Source organism: Botrytis deweyae (assembly GCF_014898535.1).
Source record: "Botrytis deweyae strain B1 chromosome Unknown BDEW_007, whole genome shotgun sequence".
NCBI classification, from domain to species: domain Eukaryota; kingdom Fungi; phylum Ascomycota; class Leotiomycetes; order Helotiales; family Sclerotiniaceae; genus Botrytis; species Botrytis deweyae.
In genome coordinates this window covers 1,532,490-1,558,332 of record NW_024066214.1, presented here as the reverse complement: position 1 = coordinate 1,558,332, position 25,843 = coordinate 1,532,490, and the positions used below count along the sequence as shown (strand labels likewise).

Genomic DNA, 25,843 nt, shown 5'->3' with positions numbered 1-25,843 from the left:
TCAGCCTTCCATCGATATTTTCTTAGCAGTATCCGTGCTTTCAACACTTGCATTTGTACCTCTTCGACCATGGCTACCTACTGCTGCCAGCTTCATCTTTGGTTTCTTTCTCATCATTGTGAGGCCTTCGTCACTATCTGAATCATCCATGTCCGCGTTCATACTGTTATCACCATCACCGTTGTATCCCTCTTCATCTGTGTCTGCATAAGGATGATTCAAGGCGGGATGGATAACAACATGATCGTCAGAAATTGTAGAAGCTTTAGATTCAGATGATTCTTTGGAAATTACAGGTGGCGTGACTGTTTCAGAAGTATCGTAGATGGTTTGTGAAGGACAGCTACCAGGATCTTGAAGCATATCGCCTTCTGGATCAGCAGAGACGGATGATGAGCCTGATACTAAAGCAGGCAATGAAGGAACCGATGGGAAGAATTGTTCATTCGAACCAAGAGCTATTGATGAAACAGGTGAGTTAACATCGGACGGGAAATTCATGTCACCAGGTGATATGATACTTGTCGAGGTAACTGAGCTATATGACCGAGCACGTCTGGCAGCTTCCTCTTGTTTTTGAGCAAAGATCTCATCGTCAGGTGATGGTGGACAATTTTTCAATGGTGCAGTTTCCAACTTGAGTTTCGAGCTATGAAATTCAAGGCGTTTTGCATTTGCATCTGCTTCCATCTTCCTTCTTCGATCTAGTTGTTCTTGAGCTCTTTGAAATGATTCAGGGGTACTCGCACCATATGTTCGTGGGGCAGGCGTTTTCCCTTCCGGGGTTCGATTAGCTGTGGCAGGTCTATCGTCAAGGATTGATGCGGCATATTGGGTACTCATAACATTAGGCGTTGATGCTGACGAAACCGACTGATGTTTGTCGAAAATGTGCGGGTGGAAAAACAAGGGTGAGGGTATTGGCCTGTCGAAATAAGCGTCAATCGGACTATTCTCGGAGGAATATGTTGGACGGGGGTGTTTAAAAAGTCCAGGGGCAACAGCAGTACTCATTCCAACGATGGCGGATGCATGTTTGTCTTCGGCTTTGAAAAGACTCCTGTCGGCAGATCTAGCCCTCGATGATGCACTTTCATCAATCTCCGTCAAGGATTCTCGACCTCTAGGATTCCATAAATGCCCACCAAATATCTGTCCCATATGATCTGTGAAAGGACCTGGTGTTCTTGGACATTCTTCTGTAGTGGGGCTTCCGGAAAATGCGTGATTTACAGATCTCGAATATGAATGGCCTCTATGAACGACCGTCGCAATCGACGGCGTCCCCGAGATAGTGCGTTCCGGTGGACCTGGTCTCGCATCAAAATTTGATGATGCCAAAGAGGATCCAGAACGTTTGGGAGTGTTTCCTACCAGGGAAGAAAGGGAAAAGTCCTGTTGGAATGGATCGCATTGCAGCGAGTCAGGGCTAGCCGTTTGACTTTGGGCCAAAGGGTGTTCCGTTGATTCTTTATGATGATCATTGTGAGAATCGCCAAACGATGAGAAGTATTCATCTCCACGAAGACTAGCTCGACGAACTATCTCGCGCAAAATAGGAGTATATGGCGGAGCATGGGTGTGGTTTTCGGTACCTGAACTTGTGTTTGTAGCATTGCTTGTAGCTCTCTTACGGGACCCTTCACCCTTATCATTTCTCATCACACTTGTGACCTTGCCTATAGTCTTTTTAAAAGTCGATCGAGCTCGCTCCAGAAATGTAATAGGTACGACAGCCCGTTCCAATTCGCTCTTGTCGACTTCAATCCTACGTCCTGCGGTCTTGCGTGATGGATCTGTATCGTCAAGCCATCCAATAATGTTCTCGATGCCTTTGATCGTCCATGGATGTCGTTTGACTTCTCGAAGTTTGATCCGCTCGGCAGGGTCTTTGATTAACATTCTTCTGAGCAAATCGTATAACTCATCATCGATTTCCTCGTAAGACAAGTCATCCTCACTCCTATATGGCCCATCCCATGGTCCCATCCTTCTGCTAAAGTGTGAGGTTGGATTCCCTGGATCGACAGCCTTCAATCGTTTTCTGGGTATATAGACGTCCTCCTTTGCGATAGCCTTGAACAATTGGTATTCATCCTCGGCCATGAATGGAATGCGAGCATATACTAGGCAGTATAGAGTGATTCCCAAAGACCAAACATCAATTTGTTCAGTAATTCTTGGCTGTTCAATTTCTAGATCTGTGTAGCATAATTCGGGAGCGAAAAAGGCAGGTGTCCCAACAGTCTTAGCCAACTCTAGATCGTCATCAAAGTCGGTTGCGTCAGCCTCGGAAATGTTCTCTTCTGTCTCTCCTTCTCTGATAGGTCGACCGAAATACGAAACACCAAAATCAGATATCTTGACGCGATGATCCTTTGTCCATAATAGATTAGCAGGCTTGATGTCTCGGTGAACGATACCTTCGTAGTGTAAATACTCCAGTCCTAAGACAGTGTCTCTGAAGGCCGACCTAGCTTGATCCAAAGTAAAGCATGGGACATAAGAGAAGTCGTCTTCGAAAGCATCGTGTTGTGTCATGTCATCAACCGAAGACATGTGAGAAATAATACTATCCGCCATGCTAGGAGATCTTCCTCGATACATTGGATCCTCCGCGTAAGACCCGTACATTGTGCCTTCTAAAGCCATGGCTGAAGCTTGTGGAATGTATGAGCCGGGGGTATCCTCTTCATTATCGCTATCTAAAGGCCCTATCTCAAAGTCAACATCGCCACCTCCGGGTAGAGGAGTGGGAGCACGCGAACTTCTTGCAGTTGGTGCTCTAGATGTTGCTCGAGAACTTTTCATAGATCCAGGGGCCGACCGAACTAGAGACGTATGGGACAAGGATACAAAGGAGTCTTTTGTGGTGGCTCGCGATAGGGGTGGTAACTCGGAACGTTCTTCTTCTTTTTCGTCATCATCCCCATGTTCCAAACTCCAGAATTCTCCATTTCCTTGATACTGTAGAAGTTTTGCCCTCTTCATCTCTTTCCTTTCTCGTCGACGTTTAAGTGTCTCGAAATATGCCTCGTCATTTCCCTGATCATCCTCTCCCCTAATTTCTCTTTCGATTCTACGCCGTTCATATAAGGATATCTTGCGAACTCCCTTCCGACGCCACACTATTTCTCCTAATTCGACATGTTCAAGAACCATGTATATTTTTTTCAACTCCGGATCATCAATAACTTCCAATAGGCCGACGACATTGGGGTGACGAATTTTCTTGAGAATGGCAATCTCTCTCTTCGTTTTGTCTTCGGGAGAGACCGTAACTCTCCCAAGTCTTCTTTTCTTTGAAAATCTTTGTATGATTTTGATGGCGACATAATCTTGAGTTTCAAGGCTCCGAGCCAATTTAACTTTTCCATGTACACCTCTCCCAATTTCATCGATGATCTCATATTGATTTATGAGTTTTCTTCCGGTAATGAAATCTTGTTCGACTTGTGCTTTGTGAGTTCTAATTTTGAGAAATAACAAGTTAGTCAATGTTTCAAGACGTAGTGAGTCAGTAGACCGTCGAGGTAGCGGGGCTTGGTAGATTGATGGGTTGTGTTGACAACCCCTCGAGACATGTGAAGGTGATAGAAGGTGTAAATACCCAACGATAAGCTCCGCAGATTGAGGAATTGAAGATCCTTTGAGGAAAGTGAATTGCGCAAGGGGAGGGAGTAATTGACTTACTCTTTTACTTTGTGCATCTGCAAAGGGTGTAAATAAGGACTCGAATGAGGAGTTCCGTGGTCGGACAGAGGTACGGGTTGACGATGGAAGTGGGAAGGACTAAATAGACCTGGACTCGAAGATGGAGTACTTCCCGCAGAGGTTCTTGGAACTGTGGTTGAATCCATTGTAGTGTGATTGTGGTTGTGATACTGGTGGTTGTGAAAGCACGTCGGGTGCAGACATCTTTGGTGGTCAAGTTTCTGGCAATCTTTGCCCCAGGTGAATCAAATCGGAGTAAAAGATTATGAGCGAGCCATCATATACTATTGCAAGTGAGGTGGGAAGGTCGTGAAAGGGTGTTTGATTGTTTCTTCGTTGTTGGGAGGTGGTGAGATGGTGAGGGGAGGCAGTGATGAGGTCAATGTATTCGGTCTTTCTTGGTTGTTGTAGTAGTAATGGCAATGGGTCGTTTCGTCTTCGGCTGGGGTCAATGGTCGTCTGTCTCTTTTTAGTTTGATTATTTTAGCTTTAGCTTTGGTCGTATAATCAGTTAATCAGAAGAAGAAGAAAAAGGGTGGTAAGGGTGTTGCTGCAACTTGGTGAGGTAAAGTTTAATAAAGTAGTGTGAGATGAATTAATGATGAATTGATGGATGGATGGTGCCCTCCCCTGGTGGAGAAAAGAATCCAAGTCATTGATGGATTAGATTGTCCGTGCTCTCTCTCTTACCGTACCGTACCGTACCGTATAGTCCTTTTCTAAAAAAAATTATGATATGACTTCGGATCAGAATCACCAGATGTAGAATATTGAGCCAAGCGTCCTTTTCTTTTCTTTCCTCTCCTCTGTTGTGGTGTTGAATCCCGGTTGGAGTGAAGTCGTGGAGTGGATGAAAAACTGGAGTGAAGTCAGAAGAGGAAAAATAAGTAGAAGAATGAACAACAATAATAAAATCCATGGCAACAATAATAAAATATATCGAACGAGAGCGGTAAATACCTACCTAGATTGGTTAATTGGATTAAATGTACCCCAATAGTACTAGATTGATAGACACTAGTTGGTTGACATCTTCTTTTTCTTTCTTTAATCTTCATCTTACCAGTTAGATCTTTCGCTGCTAATAAGGCTCAAGGCTCGTACCGTGTGGCGGTTCTTCTTAATTATCAAGAGGTTGAATTGGAACTGGGATTCAATACGGTAGTATTGAGGAATGATAACTATCTATCAAAGAATAGATCTATCTGTCTTTGCGAATCCAAAGTCCTTCTCTGCTTGGTGACGATTGTTTCTTTGATATGATTGTGAGTAGCTTAATATCCATAGCATCCTTATTATTGGAACCAGTGACAGTGACAGTGACAGTGACAGTGACAGTGACATCGATGAGGTAAGCCCCGTAAGTCAATGCTAGGTACTCGTCGAGTGTTGACGATGAAGACATAACTAGAAACAAAGGGAATGATAGTTTCCTCCTCTCCCCGCCGGTGTAGAATTGTCGAAGAAGGCTTGAGTGCCCAGATGGGCGTTTGTTGATACTGCAAGGTTATTGTTTTAAAATGTTTGATACTTGCTTGTACTCTCTCCGTACAGAGACAGATACCTGTTGCTACCGGTGTATGAAGAATAACATGGAATATAGTCAAATGTTGGACATTCAATATGATTTTGTTACGAATTAGTTATCTCAGCATGAGAATTGAGTAAAATTCTATCGGATATGTGTACGTGAGTCAATGTCTATTGTCAGTTCATGTCAAATCATTCAATGCCCCTTCATCATGCCCCTTCATCTTGTAGTATCATTGTGAATAACCTTCGAAAGTCTAATAATACCTACCTACACATATCGACAGACAACTAACGAGGTCTTACAAAATGATAGAACTTTCGAAGCCACCTTTAACCAGTCAGAGTTACTAAAGAGATCCGAATTAAATGGATTTCTCGATTCAGTTCCTTATGATAACCAATGATCACTTCGTCCCATGCGAATAACATGTTGATCTTCTTCCTCCTTGGTAGATAATCATCTTAATCAAGGATGACCAACCCCCTTGGTAAAACCTCCAAAGAATACCTAGGTAATGGATGGCTGATTAACTCAAGCCGTGGCTAATGTGGCTAATGTGGCTAAAAATTCCAAGTGTTACAGAGCGGCACAAAATGATTCAGATTCAACCATATCCATCGTTCTTCTCATCCCAAAGCGATCCAACAAAAAAACGGTTGAAAAAGAAGCTATTCGTCGTAGCCAAAATCAAGATAAGGATTTCTTCCCGTCTCTCAAGTTTGCCTCTTACTGCCTTATCAAGTTACTCAATTTCAAACTTCTTTTCCGTTTGCGGACTTGGCGAAGAGAGGTGGACGGGAAGGAAGGAGGACGAATCAACATCGATAGAAAAGGAACATCTACATGATGCATGATGCAAGAAATAATGGAGTCCAAAAAATTGGTCCCTTTTTACTTTCCTTCCCTACGAAGTTCTAACCCCCTTCCACTCGTAACCGCTCGCAATTCATGTTCAAAGCTCCATTTGTTCAAGCAGAGACAGAATATGATCAAATTTATGATACCTTTTGGTCTCTTTCCCAAGCCTCAACGGATGCACATGTGAAAGGAAGAGAGAGATACGGTACCGGTACCGAACTTTCTTCATCCATCTCACCTCACGATATGCTTTCAATGCTTCATGATTCTCGCATTCATCCATATTGAAGAATCTCAACAAATATACATTCATGGTACGACAACGACATGACATACAAATGATTTTATCTCATAGCCGCAGTAAGACACCCAAAAACCCTTTATTAACCTTGGAATTATCCCGATCCTTTGTGGTGTGTATGTATAGCTGCTAGCTCAAGCAGGAATTGGGCTGTTGTGCAACCCTCTTGTATCTTCTAAGACGGTAGGTAATTCAGATACCATACTTTTTTAAGCCATCCCCTCGTCCAGGACTCCATGAAAACCCATCATCTAAATCCTTGAACAATGTGGAGAGGGGGCTGACAATGTATACATGTACCGACCGGTATAGTATATGATGCTTCATTTCTTATTACTTTGAAGTATTTCCCGAGCGACCATTCTTCGATTAGCCAACCATTCACGAATACTCCGCCAACCCAATGCTCTTTTGGACATTACTCCGTGTTCTATTAGAACGCAATATTGGATTCCTCCTCTCTCCTACTCTACTATTATTATATACTTATGCCTTTCCTCTCAAGTGCTTACGGACTAATATCCAAATTGGCGCGGTGCATACAACATCACACAAGGCATATATAAGCCACACCGGTTCGTCGGGCACACCAACACTCCTCTGAGCTACCAAGATTTACATGGGTTTGTTACCATCTTTCGAGATGAGACTACAGAATGCCAATAATTAAAATAGCAAAGAAAACCTTTTCTTCTGCATCATATGATTAGTCTTTTTCCAAGAAGCGTGAGAACCAATCGTTAAGGCTCCTGATCCCCTTGTGTGGCTCTCATACTAAAAAAAAATTTGTTCGTGGAGGGGTAACCTCTACGTCAGACCATCTTCTTTGTCTACTCTCAGTACTCTGTATTTTACCATCAGTAGAAATGATTCTTCCATGGTGCCCTTGTAATCCTCAACTCTTCCCTTCCCTACCTCCTATTAACGAGAATTCCCCTCGATCGCTTCTCCTTCGTGTACCATCGAGGAAGCATCCAAAGTCGAACCCCCATGTCAAGTGAATAGAGACTAAACCAGCCAAACCAAGAAACTCGATTCGATTCACCATTTTGACCATCTCAACGAATCAAAGCCCATTCCCAAAATTCCCTGTCCTCTCGTTGATCACCCAACTGCCAAGTCTTGCACGGCTGCTCGTTGATGTAATTTTAAGTTAAAAGGGATCAATTTACGGCCCGAGTTGATTACGACTTTCTTCTTATTTTGCCTCCCCTATCCTATCCTTCAGAGATCGACGAAGCACGGTTCAAGTCGGGTACTACATCGTTTATTAGTGTCATTCGATACTAGAGTGGATAGAAGGAGAAGGGGGGGGAGGAAGGGGTGCTCACTCTGGACGGAAAAACGGACACACCAAAAATATGTTATCACTTCCGAAATTCATTTTTAAATCAATAATCGATATTTTTAATTTTTGTTTGAAGCAGATTATTTACAGGTTGATATTCTATAATACAATTTTATTATATTTAATTTACTATATTATTTCAAATTGTTATTGAATTTTGAATTAATAGTGTTTTGAAGAAAGTCTTGATTTTAGCGGCTTTGGTGTGCCCGTTTTTCCGTCCAGAGTGAGGGGTGGTAGTTGATTCTTTTGAGGTGATTGAAGAATGTAAAGAGCCTTCTGATACTACCTCCTACGGGATGATTGGACTCGGGGCTTTTAAATGAGAACCTTTGACAGAGTCTCGGGGAATCCAATATTTGAGATGGACCGATATGTAGAATCGCAACTACTAATCAATCATCCATCCTCAATTTAGCAACAACCCAATTTGTCTAATCTCACTTCAAGTATCAATCGAGATTTCTCCAATGGAGCGGAGTGGAATCATTCCGTCATCAATGCAAGATAGAGCAAGCTGGTGGACCTATTTCAGATGTCTCCATTTACAATTTTGACCAGGGGAGTTACCTTGATACAGTAAGTTTACGACTTTGTTACAACTACCCACTTTTTCATGGTACGAGCAAATTCCTTCCTAAAGTTCCTATCTCTCATCAAAATTGTGTCTAATCTACGACATGGTACCAAATATGAAGGAACCTTCAATTTGTACTGCTACCGGTATATCTTAAATCGATGTCAATCAAGCAGCCCATGTGCCTCGTTTGGAAATGTGTTTCCCCTATTTCCCAATATCGATAGTTATACTAACCTCAGACTATAAAACCTCATACTGTAGTGTAGGTAGGTACGTACAGCACATCTCCATCTCCATCTCCCAATCTAAACATCTCCATATCTCCCCACCAGCACACCTAAACACAAGCCCAACCCGCTTCTTCCCGAATCTAATCCTGCATGCACACACGGAGTACTTTGTACATACGTACAACTAGCTCATCATAATATGTAATTACCTACTCTACCATCTCAAACGAGATTAAGAACTCGCGAAAGGGAAAGGGAAAGGGAAAAATACCACACGATACATCATATTTCCACCTCCTCCACACCTCCGTCTCCATGGATTCCTTTCCACTCCAAAGCCAAGAATCATACCACACACTCCTACCGTAATACATCGAGTAACAGATTTCCAGGTCGCCTAATTATCTGTGCGCATACGCTGCATTGATATCTGGTGTCTGGATAGGGTAAGGAGGTTTGATCGTATGGTTAATGCATCCATCAATTCATCCTTCCGATATTGTGTCACCATACCGAGCAGACATCCTTAGAACTTACATGGTTTTCTACAAAGCATGCAAAGCACGGAGCGCAAAATACCTGGGCACGCAAAGCACCCATGATAAATGTAAAGTATTATCTACACGGTATCAACATCAAAATGCCAATCGTTTGCAATCTGGTTTCACTACATCCCGCATTAGTGACCACTTACCTACCTACAGTATCTTGAGAAATTTGGACCATCCAATCGTCCACGTTACGGTTTGCAAAAGGTATCAGAATACGCGGGAACCCATCGGAAAATCGGAGATGGGAACACTATTACGGGATTGACAAGTTTGGGTAAGTATTACTGCTGATGAAATTTCCTAAGGGGGGGGAGGGGGATTGATAGCATGTGGGCATGGAAGTAGATTGATTTGCTGTGTAGTTTTCCCGTTCTGTAGTTTCGTGTTTTTGGATCGAGGGAATCGCCTAGTCCTATTAGATTGGTAGTAATGTTGATGTTGGTATTGGTGTTGGTGTTGATATTGGCATTGATATGATTATCAAGTCATTTCCATCCGTCCAGTGACAGACTAATTACAGTCAAACATAAGCGTACCTAGTATATTGATGCGGGGCAAGTGCAACACAACATAACTCCATCACATCCTCACATCGTTATTAAATTCTTCAAGGGCCCGCTACTATTTGCTCAGATACATAACTAGGGTCTCGAAAGTCTTGTGATTCTTCCCCGCAATTCGGAGTCCTAACCTTCATCAATCTTTCATCATTCATCATTCATTACTTGTACCGCTCTGTCAATGTGATGCCATGCGATGTGATGTGATGGAATATAATAAATGCATTTCAGATATCTGATCGGAGTTACGGCATTGATATTTACCCTTTTAAGCTTTTTTTCCCCTTTAAGAGAAGGTAGAAGCGGTTGGCTATCTATTCGAGATGTGCATGAACCTGGAGATCCTACAGAAAGGGAAATTCATCTCCTGGATTACTGACTCGCATTTCTTGCCATGTATGTACGCACGCACAGAACAGTGCTGAAATCTGGGGTATTGTGAAACGTGAAATGGGGTAGTAGTAGTTTCTAAGAAGCTTGACCTTGAGCTCTGGTAGTTACCAGGTAGTGCTACTATACACGTGACACTACTTTTGTAGAGAGTAGTACTCTGTCGTACTTTGGTATATCAATACGCAATGAGAAGAAAAGAAAACGGGAGTTCTATCATGTGATTGTGTATTTAACATCACCAACCTTTTGATATGTATATCCTGGTGTCTCTTGACACGGGGATATTCACAGTTCCACGAATATTAGCATCAGACTTTTGATGAATTTCAAGATTCTCTCCCATCCTATCGTTGATCAATCACTCGAGCCAACCTACCCTCTCACAAACACCCACGAACTCTTGTCATTCTTCATTCATCCCATTCATTCACATTCTCCTCACTTCCAACTTCCAAATTCATATTCTTTGGGCCATCCATCCTTTCTCACGCAGCCACCACACATCATACGCCACAGTCATACACTTTACCTAATCGTTCGCGCTTCTTCACATGTCAAACTGACATGCAAGAAAAATGGCTTGAATTCAGCCCAAGGCAATGTCTCATTTTCCGATAAGCCAAAATGAAGGATAGCCAATCAATCAAGCTCTAACCAACTTGAGAAGAAGATGCAGAAATCAAGCAGATGGATTTTTTGGATCAACTCAATGGAAATGTGATATATCTCGGATTCGAATTGTGGGATATTATCATGTGATTCTTCCTTTTGGCCAATAGTTTGTCTATCGGAGAGGAAGCGAGGCCAAAAAGCAATCTTCTCTCTTTCAAATTGTACTAGCCATGCATGATTATTACATCACACCATCTCCAAAATTTACATTCCACGAGTCAAATAAAGTTATCTCTCGTTTTACGTATGTATGTGTGGCTTATCTGAAACCATTTCACTCTATCCTCATCAAGCGCGCATATTCAATGTGAGGTACGTACTTGTCTTTGAAACGTACGTATGTATGTCTGTATGCATGTGTCTGTGGCTTGAGAACAAGATATATTTGAACACGAGATTATACATACGTATCAACACATCATCATATATTTGAGAATCAGACACTGGGTAGCAATATAGCTATCATGCGAAGAACAGGAATACACAAATTCGTACAGTGCATCTGCTCCCAAAAGGGGCGGAAAGTGGGAATGTGAAACATTGATTTTCTTCAACGCGGGACAGCCCTTTGCGGAATGCGCGGTTTTCCCGCTGTTGAAATTGTGGTCTCAAATTAATTCTTTGCATCTCCTGTATCGTGTCTTTACTATATTGCTGTAAATGAAAGTCTGTGTTTCTTCACGCGGGATAGATATGCGAGAAAATTTCTACATGTTAAATTTTGTGTCAGGGGCAAAATATACTTGTTAGTTTTCCTCTTTATCTGCGGACAATATATACATACATTCCTCTTTTCCAATCAAGTACCATTCGCATGATAATCAGAACCGAGTGAGATGACTTGAATGCATTACATGTGAATATCTCTGACATCAATTCTATCCCATCCCATCTCACCACATCACATCACCTCTATTACATCCCACGTACCTGCTTGTAGTTTCCACAAAGTCTTTATTCGCTCTGTGTCATTCAGGATGAAATCCTTATGATTCCATCATCTAGCGAGCTCACATTCAATAACCAGAGTAATGTATCCTCAACAACCCAAACTCGAATCCAGCAATAAGACACTTGTGTCATTCCCATCCATATACACCACATCAGAATCTTGGAATTCTGAGAGGTGTAAGAACTTTGTATACTATACCTATATACTGTACAGTTCCTAAGGTATCTAACATCAATTGTTCTATGGATCTTTGGCTTTACTCCCGGCGAGATGGTAGGGACATACATGTTTAATTCATCTCAGCAAGAAATCACTGTGGTGTTCGAGCATATTCGGGTATCTACTGAAGCTTTCGTCTTATTGTGTAAAAGGTAGGTAGGTAGGCGAGCATATATTGTAATTCATACCTACCTACCTACCTACCTATCTACAGAAGTATTAGTTAAAAATTGAGCATTAGTTCCGTTTACTTTCCGACCCGTTTGATATATAGACTCATATCAGAATATAGACTCATCCCATTTAAAACCCCAAGTCCATCTCAATCCATGAATCCATCTTGATCTTCGATTTCATCCAAACATTGAAGTCGATATACTGCCCATCCACCTTTTTCTCAAAATCTCAGCACCTCCAGATCGCTTCTCCTCCGCTTCGTGTAGATATCACAATATGATCTCTGGTTCTCCTTTTCATCTCAATCACTAGTAAATCATAGGTAAATATATCAATACATATAATTCTTTCCGAAAAACCCAGCAACCGTAGTCTTGGAACTGGATTCTACTTGATTGGAAAATCCCGAATCTACTAAAGCAGTACATCTTGGAAGGAGAGAGAAGCACTTTTCTAGCGATACCGAGATGCAAGTTTACTTTGGGATATTATTCATGGAGCTCAGTAGGTCATCTTATTAATCGGGACTGCGGTTTGATATTCTGGAATGTCGGATTTTTACCTCTAAGCAGAATATTCATTTATTCTCACATATTGTAAGATTATATATTTCGATGCATGTTGGATTGTCTTTAGATACCTACCTACCTACCTACACACCTATCAAAAGCACCTAATTATCAGACTTTAATCTGATGATTTAAATCATTAAACAACCATACTTCTCGAATTTGTATACTCGGAGTAAACATCATGACTAATCTCCAACGAGCCAAAAAAAAAAAACGCAAGTCCAACACCCTCATCGCATGCGAGTCTTGCACTTTCGTATTCAGCGCTGGATTCGTGGTTAGAAGTTGACTGTCTATGCATCACAGACTTCTACAAGAATAGGCATAAAGAAATGAAATGAGTATAGAATCGCGATGTGTTGGAGCTATCTTACCTTTACCATTACGATCTTTTTTGTGAATGGGAAGTGGAATTGGATGTTCTGTGGGTAGTTATTCTTTTCATTATTTAGAGAGAAGAAAAAAGGGAGGGGGGTAAGGAATTCATGTCGCAAGAAAAGAGGTACTCTTATGGTTTCATCTGGAAATGAATCATGCTACTTCGATGTACCAGGTCAGTATCTTCAAGGTCATGTTGTCCCAAGGCTCTCACATATTAGGTTTGATCTCCTCGAGACTTCCTTCGTTTACACCAATCCCCTTTTCTTTTCTTTGAAGACCATTCACATCCAACACAGCAACTCCCCATCCATTTACAAAAAAAAAACTAGATATTGAGACTCAAGCCATGACCAATCCGAAGAGTAGGATGATCATTAATTTTCCATACATCACAGTATTAGTTACCAAATTCAAATAGCAGTAATACATAGTAAGTAGTGTAAAGTAAACGTTATAGATATATATTGTCATTATCATTCATTGGTGCAAACTTCTAAATAAAGTGCTAGGTATAAAATACAAATAACCCTCCAGGTCATAACTCATTAATTCCTCCATCTCCTGTTTTTCGCACCGGCTATAAGCCAAGCCAAAGTAAATGAAGTACCGTGTAAAGTGCAAGCAAACAAACAAGCAAGCAATCAGTCGAGCAAGCAGGTAATCGGTATATAAGGGCAGCAAGCATTCGCAAAGGCAAAAACAGAGAACCAAGACAAGACAACATCCAATCGAACTCCTCGCTCCTCATTACCTCCTCATTACCTCCTCTGCAACCTCTCAATTCCCTCACCCTATCCTCATTTTCCTCTTTTGATCCTTTGGGGTTTAACTCAACCGACTTCCCGGTCTCAAACTTCCATTTCTCTTTTCGTATCTCCTGTTTCTCTCTTCCAAGATTTGTTCTCGCTTCTTTTCATTTTGTGTAGGATCATTCTTTGCATCTCCATCTTGACCTGGATTTGCCATTTCGTATTCAAGCATCTTGATGAATTTGTAGAAGAATACTGCGATGGCTGTTCCGACCATTGGTCCGATCCCTGGTAGATAATGTTAGTTTAGGTTTGGAGATGAGTTGAGATGGGAGATTGAATATAGGTAGGCAAGAGAGAAAGGCAGGTGAGTGATGTAGAATGTGGATGCATGGGAAGGAAAGGGTAAGGAAGACAGAAGGTGTGTCAAAGTAGCAGAAGAAACTTACAATAAATCCAATGTTCCTTATCGAAAGATCCACTAACAACACAAGGACCAAAGCTTCTCGCCGGGTTCAAACTTCCTCCAGTATAATAGACACCCACCATTTCGGCAATGAATAAGGCCAAACCAATACCAACCGGCGCAATGAAAGTAGCCTTGTGTTTCTCCTTCGCCAACATGAAGATGGTAAATACCAACTCAGCTGTCAGAATCGCCTCGATAAATACACCTTGTACGGTGGATGTTTCAGCACCGAGCGTAGTTCGTACATTGAATGTAGTAGGGAAGAGACCGAGAACCATTCCACTAGCAGCTATGCCACCGAGGATCTGGGCGAAGAATAGACAGACAGCGCGGGGAATAGGGATGGCACCAACGAGTACCATACCGAGGGTTACAGCGGGGTTGAAGAGACCACCAGAAATACGGAAGAAAATCCATACGTTTACCATGAGGGAGAAACCGAAGATGACTGCGATGTAAAGCTGAACTGCGATGTTGAAACCTGTCGCAGCACCTGTAGTAGTGTTCACTGTGTTACTGTCGATATTGGCCACTTGAGTACCGGCAAAAGCAAAGAAGAGAAACATAGTTGTGCCGACGAATTCACCGATTGTTGCTACGAAGTCTGTCCATCGTTAGTATGTGCACGATCGAAAAGAGAATGAAAAGACTTACGATTCTTGAAATTACTATTCATCCATTGTGTCCATGGTAACCTCATGACCATAGCTCTTTCTTCTGGCGTCAAGTTGTTCAAATCAATCGTTCCTTTCGTTCCACTTCTTTTATGCGATTCGTAGTTATACCCGTCGATACTTTCATCTGTACTCTTTCTTCTAACCTTCTCACCACTGGCCCACTCAGGTGCAGCACCTGCTTCTCTCATACCCTTTTCCAAGTCTCGATCTTTGCCAAGATCACTTCTCGAAGAATCATCAAAATACGATTTCTGAGGACCACTTTCCCATCCTACAACATTGCGATATGTACGTGGAGGACGGGAACGTTCGTGATAATCTGGATGAGGATGATCATCACGAACACGTGTGCGGGACGACATTGAGTTCTCTCTCTCCCGATCGCTATAGTAGAGGTCTTCTCGAGCACGAAGAGCTCTTCCTGTCTCGGACGTGAAACTAAGCTTGGGGTCGTAATCGCCGCCGGAATATCTTCTTGGTGGAGGTACTGATGGCCTTCTTCTTAGACCTGCAGCTGGTCTTGTAAGATCTTCAGATGAGAAGACAGGGTGTTGTGGGGTGAGGTCTGGTGGTGACATGATTGGATGTGATGAAAGGGGAGGCGACCACATTGCTGTATCCTTTTGATATGCCTTAGAAGGAGACGATATAGTATGTGCAATCGGTACCAATTGTTGTTGCGAAGAACCAGGACGATTTATAACATCTCCATCCATAGTTTTACTACTTTGGAATATTGGAAGGTCTGTGCCTTCTCCTGACATTGTTAACTTGAGACTCTCTGCGTCAATGTCTAAGTGGGGTGAAGGGAAATCGTGATAGGGTAGAATGTAGAAAGGACGCTTTTTCAGTGGCTTAGCCGTAATGATGGGTTTGTTTGGTAATAAATAATATATAAAGTATAAGGGGTGTGTATGAAGTTGATGTATTACGATTGATGATTGAGTTGTAAAGTATGATGGGATAAAATAACTTCAACGGATGACCTGAAGAGATATATATTCTGGTTTCACCAACCACTTTCCCCAATTCTAAGCACCATCGCGTAAAAGCATATCGAATCTTGATCTCCTTGAACCTTGGGAACATGATTTCTTCTTTTCCTTGCAATATCTATCAATCTAGCCATCTGCGTACGAAAGTATCTCTACCCAAGATCCACAATCAAGGGTCTTGCTGAACACGGTGATTGAAAAAAGCAAATAACTATATCAAAGGAGAACCATCATACTAAACGATGGATCCCAAGTGGCTGGCTCCTCAAATGAAGAAGTTAAAACTTGACAGGAAAGCCCATGTGTGCATCAATGCATGATAACGTGGACCCTTAAGAATGATTTCGGAAAATCATGGAAAATCATCGCACATCTGCCGTAATGACGTAGATCCTCCGGACTCTCCATAGAGTTCATAATATAAAGCCCGTTGAGCCATATTGAAACGGCAGGAAAAAAGTGGTTTAACTTATGATAATACTTGAGATGAATTATAGGGGAAACGCATGAACACATGGATGGACCTTGTCGTCACGTGGACAACATGTTCTTTTCCAGCCTTCGAAACTTCGGATTTCAAGGACGAACATCCGTAGAAGAACCGTAGAACAAGAATTGCAAGGGAAATGCTCGAAATAGAATTTGAATGGTTGGTATCGAATCTATCGATCTTGACTAGAATGAGAAAGATATGACATCGGAACAGAAATCGGATACAAACCGTCGTTTGAAAGTCTGTGCAGATCGTTCTGCTTAAATTGGAATCTGAAAGTTAAGATGGACTCAATTCAATGCCTTCGAGTTCAATTCATGCATTGATATGAAGATGAAATAACATATAATGATTGAGAACCCTCTGGCCACTTTTTCAAATTTGCTATCGAGATTTGGAATGATTCCAACGGAGATTGCAATTATATCTGTGCAAGTAAGTGGCGATGAGCTGAAAATGAGTCGTGATGCATCAATTGAAGATGTCGGGAAAACTGACTCTACATGTGGAGTTTCAAATTCTCGCTTAAACATAATCATCTTTCATTGGTCAATGCCTTTCCATGGTCAGGGGACATCTTGAGCTATATCATTTGGATGATATAGATTAATGTATGTTCTTATGCTTCTCGTACTTTTAGTCTTTTTTTTTATTTTCAGACTTTCTTTTACTTGGTCAATCTCTCTTCCCAGTTTCTATTCTCGTCCTGATCAACGAGGACTCATTTCCAGCTTCTCTTCACCCTTCCTTTTCCGTCTCTGCCCTATGCACTACTCCAAGAAAGTATCAAAATAGAGCCAGGGATTAAAGTACAGCCACCCAGAACTTTTCTAGAACCTGTCTGGAAAACCTGGAGAACTTTCATTGTTCATGAACGATCTTCACCGCCGATCCGATCCATCTCCCATGACTCACAAAATCCCCGGTATTATAGCCTTTCTTGCCCCAACCTTCTCTCTACCAAACCTCTTCACATACCAAGCTTTTCCTTGTAAAGCTCTTGGTAACATCGTAGTTATCTCATTGATGAGAAAATTTCTTGCAGGCACGCAACCACTTCCAGCCATTATGAAGAAACCAGCCCATTCGATCCACTCACAGAAGTAATGAGGATATAGAATATAATTGAAGAGACCGTTTTGGGGAAGCATGTACACTTTGTCTACTTTGGTATTGCCTTTGTTTTTTCCGGTTGAAGGGTCATTCTGTGCTGCTTGTTTTCGAAGTGCCGCGCGTCTGATTTCACGTAGTTCATCGTCATGAAATATGTTGCCCACGAGACCGAGAAAGAAAATCATCATGCCTAACTCGATCCGTGCTCCATTTACATATGGATTTCCCGATATAGGTTTCCTATAGATGAAATGGTTAGCGCCGCTAACGAAGCGCCATGCCACTCGTATGCTGCACTTATGACATATGTCTGTCCATGATAAGACCATGTGGGAGTGGACGGGACCAAGGAAGAAATTACCAATCAGCTCTTGTAAGAGGCCCATAACCAGCAAAATAACATCCCAGTGATGTAGCATTTGTCACTTGAAATGCAATCGCCGAAAGCCAAACCAAAAAATGTATGGGGGACATAGAAGGAGAGATAAGAGGGCCAATAATGGCACGATTGATGTAATGTATGGTCTAATTTTTTGACATATCGTTAGCATAAATCCATCAATTTGCTTTTTTCAGGCTCGCGCCGACTTTTATTCCGCCACTGGTTCAATAGCTGGTCTCACGTCCACGGAGGAGTTCCATCAATCCCACTAATCAATGGCTATTGAATAGACGCATTGGTTCATCATCTGCTAAACTCTCCCTTTTGAACTCTTTCGCCTCCACTAAGCCACGGTCACTTGATCTAGCTATCCTTTGCCAGCTCACTCCTCCCAACACCTTCCCCCCAAAAGAAAAGAAACTCACATAAAGCCCCGCCATCAGCTTATTCTCCCAAGGCAAGTCATTCAACCCCACCTCATTGGGCAACGTATACATAATGTACAGCATAGTCATCAACCCAGGCAATTCCATCGTAATCCAACCCAGCTTTCCTGGAAGATTAAATCGACTATTGGTTGAGGTCTTGCCTGCACCGTACCATGGTTGAACCCATTGAATGATTGTTACCTATAGTTTTAAGTAAGCATGGGTCATTGGGGGACGGACATGAGAGAATGGAGGAGGGTCATTGGATGAAGGGGGCAGGAGAAATATACGCCCTAGATAAAGAGAGAGATGAGATAACAGTTAGGAGAGAAAAAGACCACACACCAATGGAAACCATTGAAATCCCCAAACGATTAATTCCCAGTTTTCCCTTGAGGGAGGCATCCAATTCTCTACAAGAACCATCTTGACAATTGCTTAGCTCAGACTATTGAACAAGAGAACTATTTGAAGTAAGGAAATCGTCGTTGGAGTAAAGCACAATGCTTCAATGATGTCACCACTTTGCATTGCACTTTCTGTGTCTCACATCGTATGATGTTTACGCGTTTGTCAGCCTTGCATTAGTAGCCAATGATATACGTGTCTCGGATAGCTGATTGAGTAGCTTTCAGCCTTGTAATCGCAATAGCTCGCGATAACGATAACATCGTTTTTGTTTGCTGCGACATCAACTCAAACTTCATATCTTTACCCTCTTCCTCAGATTCACGGCTAGAAATGACACCTTCACCCTCTCGCGTCGCATTCTACACTAGTAATCTGTCATCCTTCATCTCCTCCCCCTCTACCTTTCGCATCCTGCGTACCCTATCTCCGCCCACACCACTACCCCCCATCCCTCCCACCGCCAAAAACCTCACTTCCGTAACCTTCGACGCATACGATGCCTATCGCGGGTCCCTATACTTTCCTCCCACGACTACTAGTACCGTCTCAAACGAATCTTTAGGCCATCCGAAGAACCCAAGTCGAGATCATCAAGCTCCCTCTCATCCCAACACCCCGCAAACCCTCTACATACTCGATTCCTCCTTCAACCCACCTACCCTCGCACACGCACATATTTGTCTTTCCGCTCTAAACGATCACTACTCTTCTTCCGAATTAGGTCACACAAATGCGAGGTTATTAATCCTACTCAGCACGCAGAATGCCGATAAAAAGATTACCGGCGCGAGTTTGGAGGAGAGATTGGTGGGAATGGAATGTTTTGCGAATGATTTATTGACGAATTGGTATTACCCTCATTCAGCTTATCATTACAAGAAAGAGAGACTTGATCGTTTGAATGGGAAATCATCCGAAGTGACTGAATCCGATTCTTCGGACGCCGAATCCTCAGATATCGAATCCAGTTCCGAATCCAAAACCGAGTCAACTGGCCGCACGAAATTCAAATCTTCTCCTCCCCAATCTCCTCCATCTGAATCCCTACTATCTAGTAACACCAACTTGAGGCCTAAAATCAATATAGATATAGGTCTAACATCTCTCCCCTATTTTCACGATAAGTCCGCCGCTATTGAAGCCTCCTCCCTCTATCCGCCCTCAACCACACACATCCACTGCACCGGCTACGACACTCTAATCCGCGTCCTCAATCCCAAATATTACCCACCTACTCATGATCTTTCCCCTCTCATCCCATTCCTCTCAAATCATAAACTGCGCGTAACCTACCGCATCGACAAAGACTACACAAAGGAAGACCAAGATGCATACCTATCAAAAATGCAACATGAACTACCCAGTCTAGGAGGAAAAAAAGAATGGATAGAAGATAAGAAGATATACATGGCTCCAGGCCTCGAAGGAAAAGAAATCAGTTCCACAAAAGTTCGAGCAATGGTTAGACTATACAGCGGACCGGATCCGCACCGCAAAGGCCAGGGAAGTTCGAAATTCAAGGGAAAGGGAAAACAGGAGAACAAGAAGATCAAAGAGGGATTGAAGGCACTCGTAGGAACATCGGTGGGGAAATGGATTACGGGGGAAAAGTTATATTGGTGGGAAGCGAAGGAGAATGCGAAATGAAGAAGAGAGATGTGGGTAGCTAGCTAGCTAGGTCAAAGTCTAGTCGTATTCGTGATGGAGAAAGAATATGAAGTACGGAGACAAAAGAAAGATGTGACATGATTCCATAATCCATCCATCCATCTAACTTACTCGCCATCCCACTCGCAAACTCTCATAGCATATCCTAGCATACCATACCATCGCATCGCAGCTCATCTCACGACGGGGATCATCAATCAATCCTCGAATGCACATACACCTACCTATATATCTACCTATGTACCTACCTAGGTAGTAAGACATACGCGCATTCCCACCGCCAACAACACCCATCACTCACTCATCATTCACTCACTCACCCCCTAACTTCAACTTCAACTTCAACTCCAACTCCAACTCCAATTCCAACTCCAACTCCAACTTTAACTCCAACTTCAACTTCCATCATAAACACAACCATAAACATAAACACAATCATAAACATAAGCACATACATACAAACATACATAACAAATCTCCTCCCCCTCCCCCTCTCCTCCCTCCTCCTCCATCCTCCTCCCTCCTCCTCCCCTCCCGTCCCAAACCCCCATAATTTCCCATCAAAAAGCTATCGACTCGTAGGTTAGGTTGGTTAGGTTGGTTATAAATCCGACATTCGAATTTTTCTGATCAGAGATATTTACCTCTATACCTGCATCTGCATACTTAGGTAGATATATACCTAGATAGATAGATAGATACTATATCTAGGTAAATAGATATATAAATAGATAGATAAATAGATAGATATTATATCTAAATAAATAAATAGATAAATAGATAGATAAATAGATAGATAAATAGATAGATAAATAGATAGATAAATAGATAGATAAATAAATAGATAAATAAATAGATAAATAGATAGATAAATAGATAGATAAATAGATAACTAATAGATAGATAAATAATAGATAAATAAATAGATAATAGAAATAATAGATAGATAAATAAATAGATAAATAAATAGATAATAGATAAATAGATAGATAGATATTATATCTAGATAAATAGATAGATAAATAGATAGATAAATAGATAGATAAATAGATAGATAAATAGATAGATAAATAGATAGATAAATAGATAGATAAATAGATAGATAAATAAATAGATAAATAGATAGATAAATAAATAAATAAATAAATAGATAAATAGATAAATAAATAAATAAATAGATAAATAAATAGATAAATAGATAAAATAGATAAATAAATAGATAAATAAATAGATAATAAATAAATAAATAAATAGATAATAAATAGATAATAAATAGATAATAAATAGATAAATAGATAGATAAATAAATAGATAAATAAATAGATAAATAGATAGATAAATAGATAGATAAATAGATAGATAAATAGATAGATAAATAGATAGATAAATAGATAAATAAATAGATAGATAGATAGATACTATATCTAGGTAAATAGATAGATAAATATATAAATATAAGTAAATATACTCCTATACTCTCACCTCTCCACCTCTCCACCCACCTCACCTCACCTCACCTCACCTCACCTCTCCTCTCCTCACCTCACCTCGCCTCTCTTCTCCTCATATCCAAAAGAAAGCAAAGAAAGTAAAAAAAACAAAACAAAATAAAATAAATACAATACCCATCCATCCACATCCACATCCCCATACATCCACATTCCCATCCATCCCCATCCAGCCAAGTAAATTGACGTAAATTTTGACGTACAAAATCTATCTACATACTCCATCCATCCTTCCATCCATCCACCCATCCTTCCATCCATCCACCCATCCTTCAGCCCTACCCTACAATCGACGTACAGTGCAGTACAGCCCAGCCCTACGATACGATACAATACGATACGCGCTGTCATCACATCATCCACTCTCATTCTTGGCTTGGAGTGACCCCCATTTTCCGTACTACCTACATCACATCACATCATACAAAAGGATTTAAAATTCCCAATTCAAAAATTCCGTGAATAAAGACTTTCTATTATTTGCTCCCCCCCGTTCCATGTCTCATTCTCTTCTAACACACAAACGCTGAAAGAATCAAGGAAGCTTATCCATATTCTATCTGTAGTTACCGGATGATGTATACACCTCTATAACTTTTCTTCTCCCCCCCTCTCCTCTGATCCGCTCTTCATACTTCGAGTATGTATTCCATATATATGTATTCGACAAAACGCCATACCCATGCATTTCTGGTACTATCCGTCTAGCCCAGCCCGACCCGACCCATTCTACCTTGGATTCGCCAAAGAGTGTGTACAAAAAAGGGGAGGATCCGATTTTCCATCCCTAAAGCAAGAAGCCAGAAACGCCCCTTTCGGCATAGAATGTATAAATAAGTCATCAATCAATTCCTCTCCCATTAACATATATTTCTCTCCGTCAAACTCAATTATAATCTCACAGAGTCCAAATCAATTCCAAAACACCATCAACATCATACATTCTCTTTCCATCCTTGTGATCTTTCCACCTCCAATCATCCTTCTTTCGAATATAGGTTTGTCTGACCGTTCCGTCTGCTCTCAATTCCGATTCAGCAAGATCCCATGAAACTTTTCGTCCAGTTTCACGAAGAGGAATTCTTTGAGGTCCAAACATAAAATCGAGATTCCATCCTGTTCCATCATCACCTAATGCATTGAATGTCCTTTCCATTTGATGGAGGTTGAAATCAATACCCTTAGGATAATGAGCAATGGACCAACCATTTGTAAGGATAAAGTTATCTCTGGTTTGGAATCTTTGAAGGAAACAATCTTCACCACAAACTTGCTGAATTTTAGTGGATTCAAAAACTTGAGCTTCATGCCACATTCCTCCCTTGAAATGATGAAGAGAAAGTGGTCTGATACCAGATTCATAGAACCCTGATGGATCACCAACAATATCCAATTGCCAGATATCATGAAGGACAGTCAAACGGACTTCGGTGTTTTCGTATACGCACTTTCGGAGAAGGATATCACCTTGAGAACCCCATCCGGAATTTGCTTCTTCGACCTTTTGTTTAGTGCTGCACTGAGGGAAAAGATCTGTAATTGTCGCGGCCAAAGGAACGGAAAAGAAGACTCCAGCTCCACCATAAGCTTGGCTTCCATGGCGGGCAAGACTACCGACATCCTCAGAAAGATTACCAATATATAAATCTTCACTAGCATCATATGTTGCCATTTTCTTAATGAGAGCATCCATGTTTGGGAAGAATGTGTCGTCGTCGCACATTACCAGCCATTTTCGATGTTTTCTGGACTTGTCGTTATATAAAGCAGGTAGGAGAGAAAAGTAACGCTCGGCCATTTCGATTTTACTGTCTGCAGTGTAGACTTTGGCATCGATTCCATATGCTTTCAACATTTTCTTGATTTCGTCAATTTCCTTTTCCGAAGCATCGACCAATCGTAGGATCAATCCACCTCCATTGGAGTTTCCATGACCATCGGTCAACCAATGCGACCAATCGAGCATGGGGTTAATCTTTGGATCAGTAATTCTCTTGTAGGTGGTAGAAATACCGAAGAGGAACTCGGTAGCATTCACATCTGCAGGAATAGCAGACTTTGGGACCGGTACATCGAGTGGTTTCAGACATTTCGTAGTAGGAGCCGTGTCTTTCTCGATGTTGATTGTATCAAAGTATCGAGGGAATAAGTGTTCGTCGAGTCTGGTAATGGATTTTCGTTCAATATCTTGTCGATGATATCTGACTTGTCTGGAGGCATATTCAATTTTATCATCGAGACCATATTTTGCTTTCAGTTCACGTAGGTGTGTTGAGTTGACGGCACAATCGGGAGAACCATTTTGTGTGGTAAGAATTTCTTGTGAGCTAGGACTGAGTTTTGATTGGATTTGATGCAGCCTCTCTGGTGTAGGTCGACCGGTGAAGAAGATGATTGTGAGGCAAATGAATGTGAATAGCGCAATGCGGGTGAAAGGACTTCGAGGATTGATCAACCTGTTCGGCGATATCGAGGTACCCGTACCTATCATGCCCATTGTGAAGTTGGGAGATGGAAATACTTGCAAGCCAGTAACACCAGATTGTCTATGACGTGATGGAAAGATGCGTACGGAGAACCCCGAGAGCGAGTCGACGAAGATTGAGGTGTAAAAGAAAGAGGTGTATGTAACGACAGTTGTTCTACTTTTTCTAGAAGAAATGGCAGACGGAAGTTCAGGAACGAGTGAGAGAGAGATTATTGATGTAGGAGAGAAAGAGGAAAGATACAAAAGAAGGTTAAGTTGTAGGGCAGATCTAAGAAATTAAAAAGCCAAATCCAAAGCGAGCAAAGCGGAATAAGAAGGAAAGTCGAGCTAAGATAAGCTTGATATTTTGATATTTTGATATGCAGTTACCCTAAACATTAATGCGGAGCGATGAACCTTGTCAATCGAAAAGTTAGAGATGGGTTGAGTTAGTTATATGTAATGAGTAGTACTGATATTGTTGATATTGTTGATATTGCTAATACTACTAATACTACCCGTGGACCTAGTTAATACATAGTACACATGGAATTAATTAATGATGTTGGGAATGAACTACAACGAATTATCATAAAGTTCACTGAATCGAGACTGTCTTGAGCCCTTGAGCCTTGAGCCTTGAGTCTTGAGTCTTGAGTCTTGCCCGTGAGCCTTGAAACTTGAGTCTTGACTCTTGTAACGGGAAGGAGAGGAATCAGTCAAGAATATCTACCCGTCTATGTATCTACCTACTCAGTATCTATGTATCTATCTACTAAATAATAGATATCTCCCTTCCCCTTTCTCTCGTTCCTTCTCTCTCTTCAAAGACTTCATCCTTTCTTCATTCACTTGTTTATTTTTTACAACCCCATCCAAGTTCAACCAATGCCATCCCACCATTCCAAATTATCCTTTTTCGACATCTCCAATTAAAATTTTACCGTGATAGTGAATCCTCAAAAGGGAAGTGTATTTCCGTACGTTAGTCATCTCGATATGAGGTTTGATTCGACACTGCGTAGAGATTTCACAACCATATGAAGTGTAGAGATTGCAGACCTGGTGCTTTGTAGATTGCGTACCACCCTCAGGGGTGATGAATGTGTTCTTGGCCATGAGACCACAGCGCTCCATACTAATAGTCTAATAATACCTACACAACAAACTTACCCAGGCTCGAGCCAGGGAGCGTGATTAGTGCCGGATAAATCAACCAAAAGGTAAGAGTCAGACTCAGACATCTGCGGGCGCCGGGCGGGGAGTGCGCGGACAAGTGGGGATGGAAATTTCTCATTCTTCCAATTCGAGATCGGGCTGGGTAGTGGCTGCATACCAGAATTGATTCCGATGAATGTCTGGATGTCTGGATGTCTGGATGTCTAGATGTGTATGGACGGTTGGACTATTGGACTATGGAACAACACCGGCTGGAACACAC

At 41.5% G+C, this 25,843-nt stretch overlaps 6 protein-coding genes across 6 annotated transcripts; 1 reads left to right on the top strand and 5 right to left on the bottom strand.

Moving 5' to 3' along the window:
* Positions 1-3,860, bottom strand: EAE98_004184 (uncharacterized protein; the record flags this gene model as incomplete). Its single annotated transcript, XM_038951804.1, has 2 exons — positions 1-3,469; positions 3,694-3,860. The coding sequence occupies 2 exons, from the start codon at positions 3,858-3,860 to the stop codon at positions 1-3; spliced, it is 3,636 nt and encodes a 1,211-aa protein (XP_038812277.1).
* Positions 3,861-13,491: 9,631 nt separating this feature from the next.
* Positions 13,492-15,701, bottom strand: EAE98_004183 (uncharacterized protein; the record flags this gene model as incomplete). The annotated part of the gene is made up of 3 exons (XM_038951803.1): positions 13,492-14,079; positions 14,241-14,864; positions 14,915-15,701. 3 exons carry the CDS (start codon positions 15,699-15,701, stop codon positions 13,868-13,870), a joined length of 1,623 nt encoding a protein of 540 aa, XP_038812276.1. The 3' UTR covers positions 13,492-13,867.
* Positions 15,702-16,941: 1,240 nt separating this feature from the next.
* EAE98_004182 (uncharacterized protein) lies at positions 16,942-18,845 on the bottom strand. Its single transcript, XM_038951802.1, has 4 exons — positions 18,694-18,845; positions 18,346-18,549; positions 17,900-18,063; positions 16,942-17,778 (listed from the first exon to the last, which is right to left on the bottom strand). The coding sequence occupies exons 1-4, from the start codon at positions 18,772-18,774 to the stop codon at positions 17,337-17,339; spliced, it is 891 nt and encodes a 296-aa protein (XP_038812275.1). The 5' UTR covers positions 18,775-18,845; the 3' UTR covers positions 16,942-17,336.
* A 244-nt stretch (positions 18,846-19,089) lies between these two features.
* EAE98_004181 (uncharacterized protein) lies at positions 19,090-20,406 on the top strand (the record flags this gene model as incomplete). Its single annotated transcript, XM_038951801.1, has 1 exon — positions 19,090-20,406. The coding sequence occupies one exon, from the start codon at positions 19,090-19,092 to the stop codon at positions 20,404-20,406; it is 1,317 nt and encodes a 438-aa protein (XP_038812274.1).
* Positions 20,407-22,833: 2,427 nt separating this feature from the next.
* Positions 22,834-24,432, bottom strand: EAE98_004180 (uncharacterized protein; the record flags this gene model as incomplete). The annotated part of the gene is made up of 1 exon (XM_038951800.1): positions 22,834-24,432. One exon carries the CDS (start codon positions 24,430-24,432, stop codon positions 22,834-22,836), a length of 1,599 nt encoding a protein of 532 aa, XP_038812273.1.
* Positions 24,433-25,311: 879 nt separating this feature from the next.
* Positions 25,312-25,736, bottom strand: EAE98_004179 (uncharacterized protein; the record flags this gene model as incomplete). Its single annotated transcript, XM_038951799.1, has 2 exons — positions 25,312-25,540; positions 25,576-25,736. The coding sequence occupies 2 exons, from the start codon at positions 25,734-25,736 to the stop codon at positions 25,312-25,314; spliced, it is 390 nt and encodes a 129-aa protein (XP_038812272.1).
* Between the last annotated feature and the right edge of the window lie 107 nt (positions 25,737-25,843).